Below are 14,102 nucleotides of genomic sequence, written 5' to 3'. Positions count from 1 at the left end.
CATTGCACACAAAAGCTGTATCATAGTGGAATTTTAATTAATGTAGTTTTCGTCTCTCTCTTGAATTAAAAAACTTTCTTCTTTCGTTCTTTTTACAGTACACGTTCTACTACTAGATCAAGATAGCGTTATACACTCCAAGACATGACGGCATCGACTTCGTCTTCGCCTACAAATGGTTGGTCGATGGACTTGATCATGATGTCGCCACACAACACACATTCACTGGCGACAATGTCGTCCAGTTCCTCTTTCAGCTGTTCAGAACGGGCTATCATGACCGACGCATCATCGTTGCCGTGCAACGCTGCGTCGCCAGGGAAAATCACACCTTTCAAATTCCCTGCAGCTGCAGTGATGAACTTGTTTGCCGCCGAGTTGAACCCAGAGGATTTTTGCAGATTGTGTTTTGAATTAAGCTCTTTAGAAAGCTGCTCTTGCAAGTCGAGAAGACGACGAATTTGACGTGTGTTGAGGTATTTGGTGATCTGTATTGGCAAAAACAAGAGCATCATTAGAAAATAAATACGCCAAAACTCTTCTATGCAGGAATTCGCTTTCTAAACTTACTCTATCAACCAAACAATCGGCGTGGAAAGAGTGTTGGCATGGGAAGACATAGAACTGTCTTGTCAGAAGGGGAAGGTCACAGATGTTGCATTTTTCGAGAGATCCAATGATGGCAAATCTGTGCAAGGCGAGCCGTCAGTCTCGAAACTCTTAAACAAACTTCCCACCACCATTTGACTACATGCTCCACTCACCTGCTACGCAATTGGCGAATGTCAAGACGGATATTCTCTGCACTCCTCGTCGCTTCGTCCATATCTTCTTTGAGTCTTTCAATGTGGATATTATATTCTTCCAAAGCTGAACAAATTTCATCCTGTAGGATAGTGTGTCAGATATTATACTGACAAGCTGGAGACTCAATGACTGCAACCATTAACTTCGTTAGACGCATACCTTAAAGTCATCAATTAGAACAAAATCAGGGAAGAAGGGCAAAATGTCTTCAATCTTCAAAAGATCACTTTGCTTGAGGAATTCCATGGCACTAACAGAGAAGAAAAAAGATGAGTAAGAGATGATCATGGGCAGCAGTGTTGAAAAGGTACACCAATCTGAATATTTTACGTTTTTATATCCTTCTTTTCTTGAACAATGTGTTTGGCAATGTTCAGCCACAGTCTCTTCCTCAAAACATCATCTTCCTCTGGCTTGTCTGCGTTGATTCTAGCAAGTTCCAAGTCATGATACTAATGGAGAAAGTTAGGGTGTAAGTATGGAGTATGTGGATGCAAGCTTGTGCATGCAAATGGGTAAACCGCCCCCTTCCTCACCTTGAGTGACAGATTGACAGCTTCTTCGTAGAGACCCATTTGACTATAGATATGTACACAACTTTGCATCCTGTTGTTCTGGCTGCAAAGACGCAATGCGTAGTCAAGGTTGTAGTGCATTTCTCGTCCCTAGTACCATACAAGTTGTTGTTAGTCCCTGAACATCCTATTATTAAAGTTGTAGATTGACTTACTTCATTCTTCAAGAACGCCAACAACGCTGTTTCATCTTGGGTCTGTTGTGTAGCGTACAATGTCAAAAGGTAGTTGTGAATGGCAGGATCTGTGTTTCCAAGGGTTGTGACAACATAAGACAGATAACGAATGGCTTGATTCTGGCAAAGGTTACGCGTATTGGTTCAATATGCTGTGGGAGCTTCAATTCTTTATCGATATCCCAATTCTGATCAGACTTACTTGTTGGCCTTTGTCAGTCACCTTAGAGTGGTCATATCTAAGCAAGGATGGTATAAGCTGGCGAGGGTTGAGATTCGATTGCATCCACAGAGTGACCATTTCATATGGTGAATTTTCCATGAGAGCCGGAGAGTACTTGTAAAATACGTCAGAGTTGGCCTGTAGTCATCTCAGGTTAGCATCCACATAATATAATGCTTATACGTTCTGCACAACACAAACCTGTTTTCCAAGCACTTCTAACGCCTTTGGCCAATTCTCTTCAATAATCCAGTGAGATATGACACGGTCATAATCACCAATTAAGTCGGCATAGTATAACATGGCGCTGCTCCTGCCATGACTAGAAATTAGTTTGTAAGTAGTAGGCTTGTGCAAATGGCCCTTGTACGTCTCGAGGAAGGTTCTAAATTCATCCTCAATATCTTCCTGTTGCTGCTTGTAGTCAGGCATAACGTTGGCTTGCGACGCGATGAGATCGGTGGTATGGGTAGCGGAGGAAGCGAGATCTTCGAGCTGGTTAATCTTGGAGAGATAAAGCTCCACCAGCCAAGTCGCCAGCATGGTCTTTTGTGTCAGATCCTAAAGGAAATAGAAAACACAAAATAAGAAAGAAAAGCTCACACGAACTTCAGGTCATATAATACCACAGAACATACGCCTTTTCTCAACCGATCCAATTTGTTGGCAACATAACTTCGCAGGGCATCGCGTTCATCTCGCTCAACAAACTGAAGAGCAACCTCTTCAAAAGGCACAGCGCTCTCTGCAAAGTACTTTGCACTGAGTTGATATCGCTGTTGGGAGAAGTAGTCGTTGGCTTGTGTGGTGTAGACTTTGTCTCTCTGGGAATCGTCTCGGCAATAATGAAGGGCTGTATCGTATTGCTTCTTTTCAAGGTATATTTTCCAAACGTCTCGACTTTCCTCACGTATGATTAGTTCATATAATGATAGATTTGTGTAAACCCATGGGGAACCGTTAGTTTCGTCCATTGTCAGCCCCACAACATGCTCATTTGCAGCCTAACACAGTAATATGCATTGTTATAAGTGAAATGGAGTTAATAAGCGATTACTCTCAAAGAGCACGATACATACCAAGTTGATCATCTCTTCATATACAATTTCGTCATTGAGGTGACAGATAGCACGTATGCGATCTTTGTACAAGAGAATAAAGTGAAATTCTGTCATTGCGATGGATAACGGAACAGAATCAACTTGTGTTTCGCCGCTCTCTAAAGTATTTGTAGGGTATCTAGAAGTGCCGGATTAGAGAAGCTGCAAATTAAGAACAGTTGGTTTACAATCGCAGAGATCAAACTTACTGCAGAAGTTGTGCGTTGTCTATAACATGTTCGCCAGGATTCTGTGAGCCGAACACCAAGTTACCGTGGTAGATACCAGGAACTAGTGTGGAGATAAATGAATAAGTCCACAACCGCATTCCAGATGATTATGATGACACCTTGTGATTTCTACTTACCGGTCAGCCAAGCAAAACTCTGTGCTACGCCACGCTGCTGCAAATCTTTGAATTGGCTAAAGAAGTGGAGCTCGCTATACGATAGATCGCCCGGAAGTTCTAGAAAGACTGCATAGATAGAAAGATAATATCATCATGTCAGATGAGCGTAACTCTTTTTTTTTTTTACCAATTTCTGACCACCATATCATTCCTTCTGATGTCTACCTGGATTGTTTTCGTAATGCGAGAAGATCCCCTCAAAATTTCCCTTCTTTCGTTTCTCATCACCATCTGCGGAAGCTTTTTGGCTTGCAGGACCCACTACGCCAATGAATTCATAAATACGGGTTGGTGTGGCGGCCATGATAAAGTACTTTCTAGAGTTTCCAGGGAACTGTTCGAAATATAAACCGTTGATAGGCGAAACAGGTTCGTTGATAGCGTACAAAAATTTGAGAGGTTTCTCTTCACGGCGGAAAAAGTCGTCGCTTGGTTCGAGGCAAGCTTCATATATTTGACCATTCTTTGTACCGATCAAAATCTCTCTCGTTGATGGATCGGCAAGGGTTGCTTGTTTGTTCCATGCTACAGAGGTGATGACATGACCCTAGAATACATGTCAGTCATGAGTCGGACGAAAAATATGGTAATTGTCGGTTCATTTATCCTTTACCTTGAGGGTTTTCAACAATTTGCACTTTTGCCACTTCTCATACAAGTAGTAATTCTCGCCAATATCGGTTGTTATGATAAGATGGCGACCGGTTGGATCAAAAAATGCGGCAGTGATTGCACCATCTTTGCTTATTCGCGGGATTTCGATATCTGTTGTGGCCCAACCAAAATCATTTACGGTCAGTATCATGGTTCACACCATATCATTGGGTTCACTCTAGTTGTTCGAAATCTACTTGCATTCAATCTGGTCTCCTTGCAACAAGTCTATCCGAAGGATTTGCGGTGTGTCAAACACTACGACCAAGGTGTTATTCGATACTGCAACGGCTACTAATGTCGCTGATACTGGCAATGGCACTCGATCCAAAACGAAAATCCTGTTATCTGTGTCATTCAGTCCGGTTGAAACGAAGCCGGTCTCCATCTGTAGAGGGGATTGGAACAGTCGGGGTCAGTAAAGGTGCTCTACATAAGAAACGCACTGAATGCAGGGAGTAATAGGCTGGGGGCGTTCTCATGTACTTACGCGAACCATGTTATCGTTTGAGTAATCATTAGCAAAGGAGCCTCCTCCTAATCCATTTTGGTCACCGTAATGAGCCAACGTTGAAGAACCCCCAGGCTCAGTCGACTCCAGGAAATCGTCAATGAGGGACATGAGGGATGTTGGAAGCTGGAGAGAGAGCGGAGTTACGAATGATTATAGCTCGACAAATCCCTTAAAGGCACAAGAAATCGAGCCCAACTCCAGATATTAAGCAACTCTTACGGTGTTCAAATGGCTATTCTGCAATTTGCTCCCATCTCTGCTTATTTCAACGCAATCAGTTACTCCAGAACAGCAAGTATCTATGGATCATTTTTTTTTTATCTCTTTATATTTTTGGGAAGAGCAATAAAAGAACGAAGAAATATCTTGGATTTTAGAACATGGTTTGGGTGAGCCATATAGTACTAATCTATTCCTCATCACCTTCCTTAGCACTGAAAGCAGGATAAGTAGCAACAACCTTATCCCAAGTGATGGTTTCTTCTGAAAGTTCCTTGAGAACTTGAAGGATGACTTCTATCTTTTCACGAATCTGCTTGGTAGAATCACGTTCACGAAGAGTGACGGTGCCATCTTCAACAGTCTGGAAATCAATAGTGACGCTGAATGGGATACCAAGTTCATCATTACGAGCATATCTGCGACCGATGGAAGCCTTGCTGTCGTCGGTACGCGTGGAGATATTCTTTGCGCGGAGTTGTTGTGAAAGGTTGCGGACAACTGGGGTGAAGACTGAGTTACCGGACAAGGGCAAGAGACAGCACTTGTAGGGAGCAACGACAGCAGGGAAAGACAAGACATTGCGGTCTTCATCGTTGTCACGCTTCCACCAGACGTGCTCCAAAAGGGAGTAAAGAATACGGCCAAGACCGAATGAAGGCTCGATGACGTTGGGAGTGTATTCGCGAATGTGCTCAGTAACAGTAACACGTTCGATGGAAATGTCAGTCTTGGTGAGTTCATAATCTTGACCTTCGACGTTGATAGAGGTCTTCTCTGAAGCATCCAACTCATCCTTGAGCTTTTGGAGACCATCTTCAGAAAGGGCCAAAAGGGCGTCTTCGACGGTCTTAGCATTCTTCTTGAACTTGGGACCAAACACCTTCTTGTTGACTTCCAACTGAAGCTTATCAATGACCTTGGGCTCATCAAGTTGTTCACGAACAACCAACTTCTCCTTGGTACGCTTGGCGTGGACAGTCAAATCGTAGGCAGATCGATCAGCACAGCCAACACATTCAATCCAACCCTGTAGAATAGATCAAACGTTAGAATAATGAAATTCACGCTTTCTAAACATGTAAGCACACATACATAGCTGGATTTGATTTCAGCATCCCAGCAGTCGCAAGCATAATGAGCCATTTCGTTGCTCATGTGTTGACGGAATCGGAGCTTGTCAGGGTTGATGCCAACCTTGATCAAGAAGAGGTAGATACGACCAAGGAAATAACCGAGGGTCTTGTTGTCAACAACACCTTGTGCAACAGCATCGCCGATGGTCATGACGGTGATTGCAGTGCTGCCTTCGAGTTGGACCTTGGCGGGCAAAAGGTTCAACTTGATATCCTTAACATCATCGAATCGAGAGTGGTCTTTGTTTTCGGGATCGACAAAGTGCTCAATTTCAGCCATGGTGAATTCACTGAATAATCCAAAGTTAGGGATGGTACATTTGATAAAAATAAAAAAAGGATAGTTCGCAAATAACCTACCGAACACGAAGGAGACCAGATCTGGGCGAGATTTCGTTACGGAAGGAACGACCGATGGAAGCAGAGGCAAAAGGCATTTTATCGTTGTTGAATTCCAAAAGCTTCTTGAAGTTGAGGAATTGACCTTGAGCGGTTTCTGGTCGAAGGTAGCTTTAAGAAATGTTAACACTACGGTTTTATGAAATGGTAAAAAGCAAAGACAGTATCCATACCCCTTGAGGTGACCAGTGGGACCAATGCTGCTGTCGAACATAAGGTTGAATTCTTGAGGAGCGGTCAAGTCGTTACCAGATTCTGGAGACTTGATGTTCCACTTTGTAATGATTTCGGCAAGTTCTGGACCACCGAAGTTGTCGATCTACGGTAACAAAGCGTTGTCAATATCACATCCAATTTACAAAGGCAACTCCCATTGATGATTCTCTCACCTTAGCCAAAATGTCCTCATAAGCAGCCTTTTCTTCGGGCTTAAGTTCAACGACAACGACCTTGCTCTTCTTCTTCTTGGAAGCCTTCTTAGCAGTGGCTGGATCAGTGGCGGTGGGAGTTTCAACATGGGCAGCACCAGAGGCAGCAGCCTTGGCTTCCTTGTCGCCTTGAAGTCTGGCTTCCAAAACGGCCTCAACCAAGTGATCGGCACGGAAGATCTCGCCATTCTTAACATCCTTGCACATCCAGTCACTGAACTTCTCAACGTGACCAGAGGTCTTCAATACTTCGGCAGGTGTCATGATAGTGGTGTCAACTTCGAGCATCTCTTCTTCGAGGACAAAGTGGTTACGCCAAAGCTGAATGATGTTGCTCATGAGAGCGCAACCTGTCGGGCCATAGTCATAAAGACCGGCGACACCACCATAGATGGAGAAAGCGGGGGCGTAGAAGAATCGCCTGCTGATCAATTGCTGTCAGCGGACCCAAGAAGTTAGCATGCCACAATCATTATAAGACGCCTTTTCATATCAAGTCAAGCATACCTCAAGCTGGCTTCTGTTAAAACTGGGATCGGACATTGCTGTTAACGTTAGAAGAATCCAGCCAGGCACGCTCGCAAAAAAAACCATAAATCTTAAACCGTGACTGCTATTGTCAAGATGACTCTTCGCCAACGACGCACAAGTCATTATTTGCAACAGCATATAGCCTGCGAGAGCTCATACAAGAGCGAAAAATAATATTTTATAGAAGTTCCAGAACAATATATATGTACAAAATTAAGGTAGTTGGGAAGGAATAGAATCTATGACCTAGCACAGGTTCGTTTACATGGCATCTTTGAGACATACCGTTACAATAAATTGGGACGAGGTTCGTCGTTAAATCTTACAAAAGAGCATATTCCTTCAGAACCATCAACAACTGATATAACCAGCGTGCTTTCATCGCTATCAGATATCAGGGGATACTTTTTTTTTTGTTGTGTAGAAAGTATGCGATTGTCATGCAACAGTTGTCGCAAGCCAAGAGGTGTTGGAAACGGATCACTAGCTCTGAGAGACGCTCACTATCAGCTTGCTATTTGTATTAGAGACCTTCTGTATATTCCATTTCTTACCTGCACACTGATACTCTATAGGTTGGTTGTCCGGGATTGGTTTTCTTCCAGGTAGGTAATGGCTTGTGCACATCGTAATCAATTACATGTAGCCTAGTCGATGGCACATACGGTGACTGTGAGGAGGGTATGATACGTAAAGCGGAAAAAATTGATGCTAATTTAGAGGTAGATTCGTTATGTTATGCTTCACGGGAATGGATTCTATGCACAAATGAATATCGTACCATAATTGAAATGTGACTGAATACGTGGCAACAAGGGATGGACAGTATGATCACGCTGCCATACCCACAATAACTTTGTCCTACATCCAATATGCCACATCTTCTTCATTCTATCAATCATCGATCGAACAGTTGAGATGGTGTATTTGATAGCGATTGCGGTGATTGGGAACATCCACGTTAGTGGGTGATGGTTCACGTTGTGTGAGATCGGTAGGATGGCGTCGCTTCGTATAACATGATATCCCAATCTTTTCAGATACGCATACGTCTATAGTTTCCAGTGGCGTACTTAGTAGACGATAGACCTTTGGCTCAATTGTAAATGTAATCTATACCTGATACCGCTCAAATGAGGACCAGCCATCAGCCGAGTTCAATACAGCTACGTACAAGTCACGAAAGCTGATACTGTTTCCTTCATAATCTTCAATCTGCAGCTGGCCAACATTCATCAAGAAACACGCCTCTTCCAAATATAGCGTGAGAGTGCCTTTGACGGATCGTCCGATACTTTGGAAATAATTGCCACGGGGAGCACGAACGAGAACCAGCTGTGCGTCACGGTCGAATACACCCTTCGAAATGCCTTTGGTGCTCACTAATCGTTTCTCAGTTAGTGCTTCAAACATGGCATCGTGTGACGCTTGTAGTTTTTCGTGTTGAGTAATAGATTCGTCTGGTTCGAAATCTTTCTGTCCCTGCCACGATATGTCCTTTCCCTTTCTTGAAAAGTGAAAATAAGAATGAGTACATTCCCTCAGACAATCGGACGTAAACCGTTACGTACCTTTTCTTCTGCTTTAACGTAGCATAGTCTGCAAATCCCTCTTCAATGTCGGCGTCCATTGGTTCGTTGGCAGCGGAAAAGAACAACGTCCTGAAATTCAGCCACGCACGAGCCACACGCTCAATGCAAAAAAAAAAAAGTCTTGCAGCAGAAATAAAAAAAAAAAAAGTTTTTCGGCAAGCTGTCATTCACTCAAACCGTTCAAGCATGGAATCCCATAATTTCAAGAACCTCGACTGGAGAAGAGCATCGACTTCTCAATATACGGAATCCGAAGTCGATTCTAACAGTAAGTGTGAAGAATGGAGCCTCTAATTGCGAATTCTGTCACTCAACTCGAATGCTCGTTTAAAGACGAAGACTGGGACGACTGGGAAGGCGAGGAAGAACAAGAAGAAATGAAATGTTTGTTCTGTCCTTCGTCGTTTGGAAGTGCATCCGATGTCTTCCGTCATTGCCAAGACGTACACAAGTTTGATTTTGTCAAGACCAGACACCAACATGGTAAGTGATACAGTTATTGCGAGCAGATCAATGTTATCCCGTTAACACAATCGGTCATTCAGCATTGGATTTCTATCAATGCATTCGATTGATAAACTACATTCGCAAGGAGGTATGCCGTTGGAGGTTTTAAAGCGGGTTGTTATAACGTATGGCTAAAGTTTCGATTGACAGGTCATGAACAATCAGGAACTTGGCAACAGCCTTCCATTGACAATTACTGGATCTGAGAATTTTTTGATGGAAGACCAGTACCTCACCCCCGTCCTTGAATCGGACGCTCTTCTTCATGGTAGGACGGTTCGATTTATTTTGATTCTTGACGGCATGTGCTGACACCATATGGTATCTAGCTTTTGAGGATCTTGATTTGGATGACGACAACGAAGACGAATTTGATACTCCAGCAGCAAAGGAGGATATCAAAGTTACCACAGAATTAGAACGTGATCTCCTTCAGCGACTTCGACAAGCCGAATCTCACGTCGAGGCCCTTCACAATCAATTCGCAGAATACCAAAACATGGTTCGGAAAACGTTTTTGGATGACGAAATCACCAAGCAGATTATGGAGGAAGATGGCCTTGCTGTTCGAAGTAGTCCAGCATTAGCTGATCACAAAGATGATGGCAACTATTACTTTAACTCATATGCACAAAATGGTGAGTTTGCCGGAGAGACTGCATGGCTACCGAAACAGGGCATCACAATGACTGACCGTCGTAAATATAGATATCCATGAACAAATGTTGAAGGACCGAGTGCGAACTGAAGGATATAGAGATTTCATCTACGAAAATAAGGATGTCTTCAAAGACAAGGTACCGTTAGATCGAAGATTGTTGTGTTTACAATTCTGATTAGACCTAATATCCAATTTGTTTTTCCAGGTTGTTCTTGACATCGGCTGCGGAACAGGCATTTTATCCATGTTTGCAGCTCGCGCAGGCGCGAAAACAGGTTGGTTTGTCACTTTGAAAGGATCCTAGGGAGATGTCTCCAAATACCAGACTAATGTGGAAATATGTTGCCATCAGTTATCTCTGTCGACAACTCGGCCATCATAGAAAAGGCAAAGGCAAACGTGAAGGAAAATGGATTGGATGGTATCATCACGTAAGTATTGTCTTTTGAAATTCCTCAATGCTTAAGGAAAACTGTCTAATATTTTGTATTCTGTTGACAGCTTACTACAAGGAAGAATTGAAGAAATTACTTTGCCTGTTCCGCAAGTTGACATTATCATCTCAGAATGGATGGGCTATTTCTTGCTTTTCGAGGCTATGTTAGATTCAGTACTTGTAGCTCGTGATCGGTGGTTGGCACCAGGCGGAATTCGTAAGTTTCTTGGGGGTTCTTATTTCTGGAAGCGATATGAGATTGACAGCGCCGACTCTCTTTGTTTTACGCTAACACTCCATTCTCCACCCTAGTTGCTCCAAGCCAAACAAGAATATTAATAGCAGGATTAGACGACGAGAACGTCAAAAACGACCGACATTGTTTCTGGGATGATGTATATGGATTCAAAATGTCCGCCATGAAAGAAAGTATTGTCAATGAAGCTATCGTCGACTTTGTCTCAAAGGAAGCCATCATCACTGACGCTGTATGCGTCAAAGACTTGCCTCTCCAAACCATCAGCATACCACAGCTTGATTTTGTATCACAATTCAAATTGACAGCTAGCAAAGAAGGCACCATTTATGCACTTGTTGGCTGGTTTGACACTTGGTTCACCCGTGATGGACATGACGTCCCACTCGATCAAGAGGGCGGTAAGCCAGGTGTCGACACGTTCTTCACGACTGGCCCACATGGTGAAGACACACATTGGAAGCAGACTATCTTTGTCCTGGATAATCCCATTGCCGTTGTACAAGGTAAAAGACAGTATGGAAGCGTATAGAGTGCATATGGGGATGTAAAACTAATGCTTATAACTTGAATAGGTACTATCATCGAAGGTATCTTCACCTGCCATAAAGGCATTGACAACCCACGCGAGCTTGACTGTGAAGTCCAGTACAGCGTGGACGGATCACCTGATCTATTAGTCCAAAGCTTCCATTTACAATAGAGCTGGCACAATGTGTCCCCTTGAAAGCAATAATAGCACGCATATCCGGATAAATGGCACTTCCAGTTACACTTTTTGCCATAAACAGACGTTTTACAAAGAGTAACCTACTCGTGAAACCAAGATAATGGTAGAGCTTTCAAACAATAAAAGCAGTTAATTGCTATGAAACATGTGTATACACACGCGATGGACGTTATCACAGCTTTGCGTTTGTATTAATTATAACAAAACGATGCATAAAGCGATGATGAGGCGGACGCAGGAGGTGCGTTGAACTGGGGATTTTTTTGAATGCAAGTAACACTTGAAAAACCAACTCCTTTTTGGAAGACGAAGAAATAACAATACGGGTCCCTATTGTCAAGGGATCAAGCGATGCGTGCTCGAGAGGACGCATCTGATTTGTCGGTGGATATGGTTCATTGTGAAGCTGAAGCCGTAAACTCCGCATTATTAGCAGCAACCGTTTGTGCCTCAAATTAGACGCCTGTATCTAAAATTGGGCTTTCCACACTTGGAAATAAAATGGCAATTCGCATCAGATAATGCCTTGCAAGCCAACGAAGTGTCATATTTGAGGAATTTTTTCAATTAGACACCACCGCTTTCTTAGGCATTGGCATGCACTGTAGGAACTTTTGAGAAACAATAGTATAAACTGCAACTGGAGCGGTATTCAAACAGATCGATGTATGTATAGCCTAGTAGACCAGTCTACTAAGAAAGCGGCACCATGGAAAAAAAAAAACCTCTCCTCCCCCCCCCCAAGTTTGAGCCCCACCTCACATGCAATAATAGCACTATTTTACTTAACGAGGAGCTCCGTTCAGTATCCTGGTATTCTCTTCTACCTTTTCTCTCCTAACCTTCGTCCATTGGGGACGTTGCTATACCACCATGTTGTATTTGACAAACGATCTGGGTCTATTACCCTTCTTCCTCCCGTTAGGCATCATTGGTTTCTATAGATACTTGTGGTATGCGATCAAAATCTTAGCATGGTTTGTATACCGCCCATTACAACCCAAAGAATACCCAACGTATACAGCAGAACACGACGTGACCATCATTGTGCCAACCATTGATGCTGGTGAAGAATTCAAAATTGCTGCACGAAGTTGGCTTGCCTGTCGACCCAAAGAGATTATCATCATTACCGAGACAAAAATGCGAGGGCCTTTACAGGAACTAGCTAATGAAGTGGATCCAAGCAAGATACGAGTGCTGACGGTAGCCAAAGCCAACAAGCGCTTGCAAATGGTAGCTGGTATCAATGCTACATCGACTGAGATCCTGGTTTTTGCAGATGATGATGCTATTTGGAAGCCTACTATGCTGGATTATATCTTGGCATGTTTTGAAGACTTGAAAATGGGTGGTGTAGGCACTTGCCAAACCGTTCATGCAGTCAATCCCAATGGCCATCAAACGGTTTGGGAAGTGCTTGCTGGATTTCGTCTCTCAATTCGAAACATCGAAGTGGCAGCGTCAACGCATATCGACGGCGGTGTTTGTTGTCTGTCTGGTCGTACCGCCGCTTATAGGACTTTGATTTTAAAAGATCCTGCATTTCAATACGGGTTTACAAATGACCTGTGGCTGGGCAAATACCCACTCAACTCGGGTGATGATAAATATCTAACAAGATGGATGGTCTCACATGGGTGGAATACATTCATTCAAGTCACACCAGAAGCCGAATTGTATTCCACATTTAAGAATAATTGGCGGTTTATTAAGCAGGTTCTGAGATGGACCCGTAATACCTGGCGTTCTGACTTTCGATCCTTGTTTACGGAACGCTATATCTGGCGACGACACCCCTATGTTGCCTTCACCATGGTCGATAAAATTTTCAATCCCATCACGTTACTGTCTGGACCCATTCTAGTGTGTATCTTCGCCATTGAACAAAAAGACAAGGCTGGCCCTACCAATCCCCCATTACCCGGTTGGAACATTGCCATATCCTACATTGTATGGTTGATGCTAACCAGAGCTATGAAACTTATCCCACATTTCATCAAGCGACCTCAGGATATCATTCATATACCAGCTTGGCTGATTTTCAATTATTACTTTGCCATCATGAAAGTGTATGCTCTCTTCACGTTGCACGAAGTCGGGTGGGGTACTCGTGCTGGCGTCGGTACCACACTGGCGGCCGATATAGCCAAGGAATCTGAACAAGAAAAGGACATGGCTGCTGCCGCCGAAAAAGATCATGTTCAAATTAATGTTCCAGGCGCCCCCGAACCACCATATCACAGGGACAGTCCCTATCGAGACGACGATAGTGCAAATGCATTAAATGATCTTGACGTTCGTGAATACAGAGAGCCGCCTCGTGAACAAAATCCCTTTGAGTATCATTTCGAAGACGAAACCCGTAGTCTTTACTCTGATGACTATCATATGGAAGCTTTGCCAGTCAATCCCTCACGACGATGGAGGTGATCTGTGTTAAAAAAAAAAAAAAAAGAGCGGGTGTTTGTCTGGCTTAAGCATTCAGAAGGCATACAAACACCTCGACCATCTGTCCAGTCCAAATAGCAAGAAGAAGAAGAAATGAAAAGAAGGGAAACGAAAAACAAACTGAACTGAAGCACAATGTATCCATTGCTCTTCAGGTTGTTGAGGCAGCCATGCACAAAGATTTCATGTAAAATAAAAACCCCTTTAAATGCTTTGTTTTATTATTATTTTGACTTGCGCCTCCATTTGACCCTTGATTACCATATTAATTGAATACCTTGAGGCAGTCGTTATACAT

General features: G+C 43.2%; 5 protein-coding genes across 5 annotated transcripts; 2 read left to right on the top strand and 3 right to left on the bottom strand.

Moving 5' to 3' along the window:
- Window position 1: 1 nt before the first annotated feature.
- K450DRAFT_257076 (uncharacterized protein) lies at window positions 2-4,653 on the bottom strand. Its single transcript, XM_051591601.1, has 17 exons — window positions 4,435-4,653; window positions 4,146-4,332; window positions 3,904-4,055; window positions 3,456-3,837; window positions 3,249-3,356; window positions 3,091-3,172; window positions 2,861-3,020; window positions 2,420-2,785; window positions 1,983-2,342; window positions 1,761-1,919; window positions 1,538-1,678; window positions 1,344-1,472; window positions 1,138-1,259; window positions 967-1,057; window positions 765-886; window positions 571-688; window positions 2-488 (listed from the first exon to the last, which is right to left on the bottom strand). Exons 1-17 carry the CDS (start codon window positions 4,564-4,566, stop codon window positions 129-131), a joined length of 3,171 nt encoding a protein of 1,056 aa, XP_051441396.1. The 5' UTR covers window positions 4,567-4,653; the 3' UTR covers window positions 2-128.
- An 86-nt stretch (window positions 4,654-4,739) lies between these two features.
- Window positions 4,740-7,196, bottom strand: K450DRAFT_192688 (uncharacterized protein). Its single transcript, XM_051584467.1, has 6 exons — window positions 7,148-7,196; window positions 6,602-7,075; window positions 6,386-6,531; window positions 6,174-6,323; window positions 5,773-6,103; window positions 4,740-5,707 (listed from the first exon to the last, which is right to left on the bottom strand). The coding sequence occupies exons 1-6, from the start codon at window positions 7,181-7,183 to the stop codon at window positions 4,868-4,870; spliced, it is 1,977 nt and encodes a 658-aa protein (XP_051441395.1). The 5' UTR covers window positions 7,184-7,196; the 3' UTR covers window positions 4,740-4,867.
- Window positions 7,197-7,675: 479 nt separating this feature from the next.
- On the bottom strand, window positions 7,676-8,834 carry K450DRAFT_257070 (uncharacterized protein). Its single transcript, XM_051591600.1, has 4 exons — window positions 8,743-8,834; window positions 8,291-8,678; window positions 7,953-8,223; window positions 7,676-7,882 (listed from the first exon to the last, which is right to left on the bottom strand). Exons 1-4 carry the CDS (start codon window positions 8,799-8,801, stop codon window positions 7,722-7,724), a joined length of 879 nt encoding a protein of 292 aa, XP_051441394.1. The 5' UTR covers window positions 8,802-8,834; the 3' UTR covers window positions 7,676-7,721.
- A 77-nt stretch (window positions 8,835-8,911) lies between these two features.
- Window positions 8,912-11,533, top strand: K450DRAFT_257066 (uncharacterized protein). Its single transcript, XM_051591599.1, has 11 exons — window positions 8,912-9,031; window positions 9,097-9,246; window positions 9,309-9,358; window positions 9,421-9,538; window positions 9,600-9,908; window positions 9,979-10,067; window positions 10,137-10,206; window positions 10,284-10,362; window positions 10,433-10,584; window positions 10,680-11,129; window positions 11,199-11,533. Exons 1-11 carry the CDS (start codon window positions 8,950-8,952, stop codon window positions 11,324-11,326), a joined length of 1,677 nt encoding a protein of 558 aa, XP_051441393.1. The 5' UTR covers window positions 8,912-8,949; the 3' UTR covers window positions 11,327-11,533.
- Window positions 11,534-12,190: 657 nt separating this feature from the next.
- K450DRAFT_257062 (uncharacterized protein) lies at window positions 12,191-14,093 on the top strand. The gene has a single exon (XM_051591598.1). It carries the CDS (start codon window positions 12,227-12,229, stop codon window positions 13,784-13,786), a length of 1,560 nt encoding a protein of 519 aa, XP_051441392.1. The 5' UTR covers window positions 12,191-12,226; the 3' UTR covers window positions 13,787-14,093.
- Window positions 14,094-14,102: the final 9 nt, after the last annotated feature.

The sequence above is a fragment of the Umbelopsis ramanniana genome (genome assembly GCF_025399195.1).
Source record: "Umbelopsis ramanniana AG unplaced genomic scaffold K450scaffold_65, whole genome shotgun sequence".
NCBI classification, from domain to species: Eukaryota; Fungi; Mucoromycota; class Umbelopsidomycetes; order Umbelopsidales; family Umbelopsidaceae; genus Umbelopsis; species Umbelopsis ramanniana.
This window is presented reverse-complemented; position numbering and strand designations above follow the sequence as displayed.

Bases quoted from the DNA above. Each gene is read 5' to 3' on its own strand.
- K450DRAFT_257076 (XM_051591601.1), bottom strand. From the start codon at position 4,566: ATGTCCCTCATTGACGATTTCCTGGAGTCGACTGAGCCTGGGGGTTCT. The intron at 4,333-4,434 runs GTAAGTACATGA...TCCCCTCTACAG, and splicing joins CAAACGATAACATGGTTCGC to ATGGAGACCGGCTTCGTTTC. The intron at 689-764 runs GTGAGTGGAGCA...CGCCTTGCACAG, and splicing joins ATTCGCCAATTGCGTAGCAG to ATTTGCCATCATTGGATCTC.
- K450DRAFT_192688 (XM_051584467.1), bottom strand. From the start codon at position 7,183: ATGTCCGATCCCAGTTTTAACAGAAGCCAGCTTGAG. The intron at 6,532-6,601 runs GTGAGAGAATCA...TTGTTACCGTAG, and splicing joins ATGAGGACATTTTGGCTAAG to ATCGACAACTTCGGTGGTCC. The intron at 5,708-5,772 runs GTATGTGTGCTT...TCTATTCTACAG, and splicing joins CTGAAATCAAATCCAGCTAT to GGTTGGATTGAATGTGTTGG.
- K450DRAFT_257070 (XM_051591600.1), bottom strand. From the start codon at position 8,801: ATGGACGCCGACATTGAAGAGGGATTTGCAGACTATGCTACGTTAAAG. The intron at 8,679-8,742 runs GTACGTAACGGT...TCACTTTTCAAG, and splicing joins ACGTTAAAGCAGAAGAAAAG to AAAGGGAAAGGACATATCGT. The intron at 7,883-7,952 runs GTACGATATTCA...CCTCTAAATTAG, and splicing joins TCAGTCACATTTCAATTATG to CATCAATTTTTTCCGCTTTA.
- K450DRAFT_257066 (XM_051591599.1), top strand. From the start codon at position 8,950: ATGGAATCCCATAATTTCAAGAACCTCGACTGGAGAAGAGCATCGACT. The intron at 10,207-10,283 runs GTTGGTTTGTCA...TGTTGCCATCAG, and splicing joins TCGCGCAGGCGCGAAAACAG to TTATCTCTGTCGACAACTCG. The intron at 10,585-10,679 runs GTAAGTTTCTTG...TCTCCACCCTAG, and splicing joins GTTGGCACCAGGCGGAATTC to TTGCTCCAAGCCAAACAAGA.
- K450DRAFT_257062 (XM_051591598.1), top strand. From the start codon at position 12,227: ATGTTGTATTTGACAAACGATCTGGGTCTATTACCCTTCTTCCTCCCG.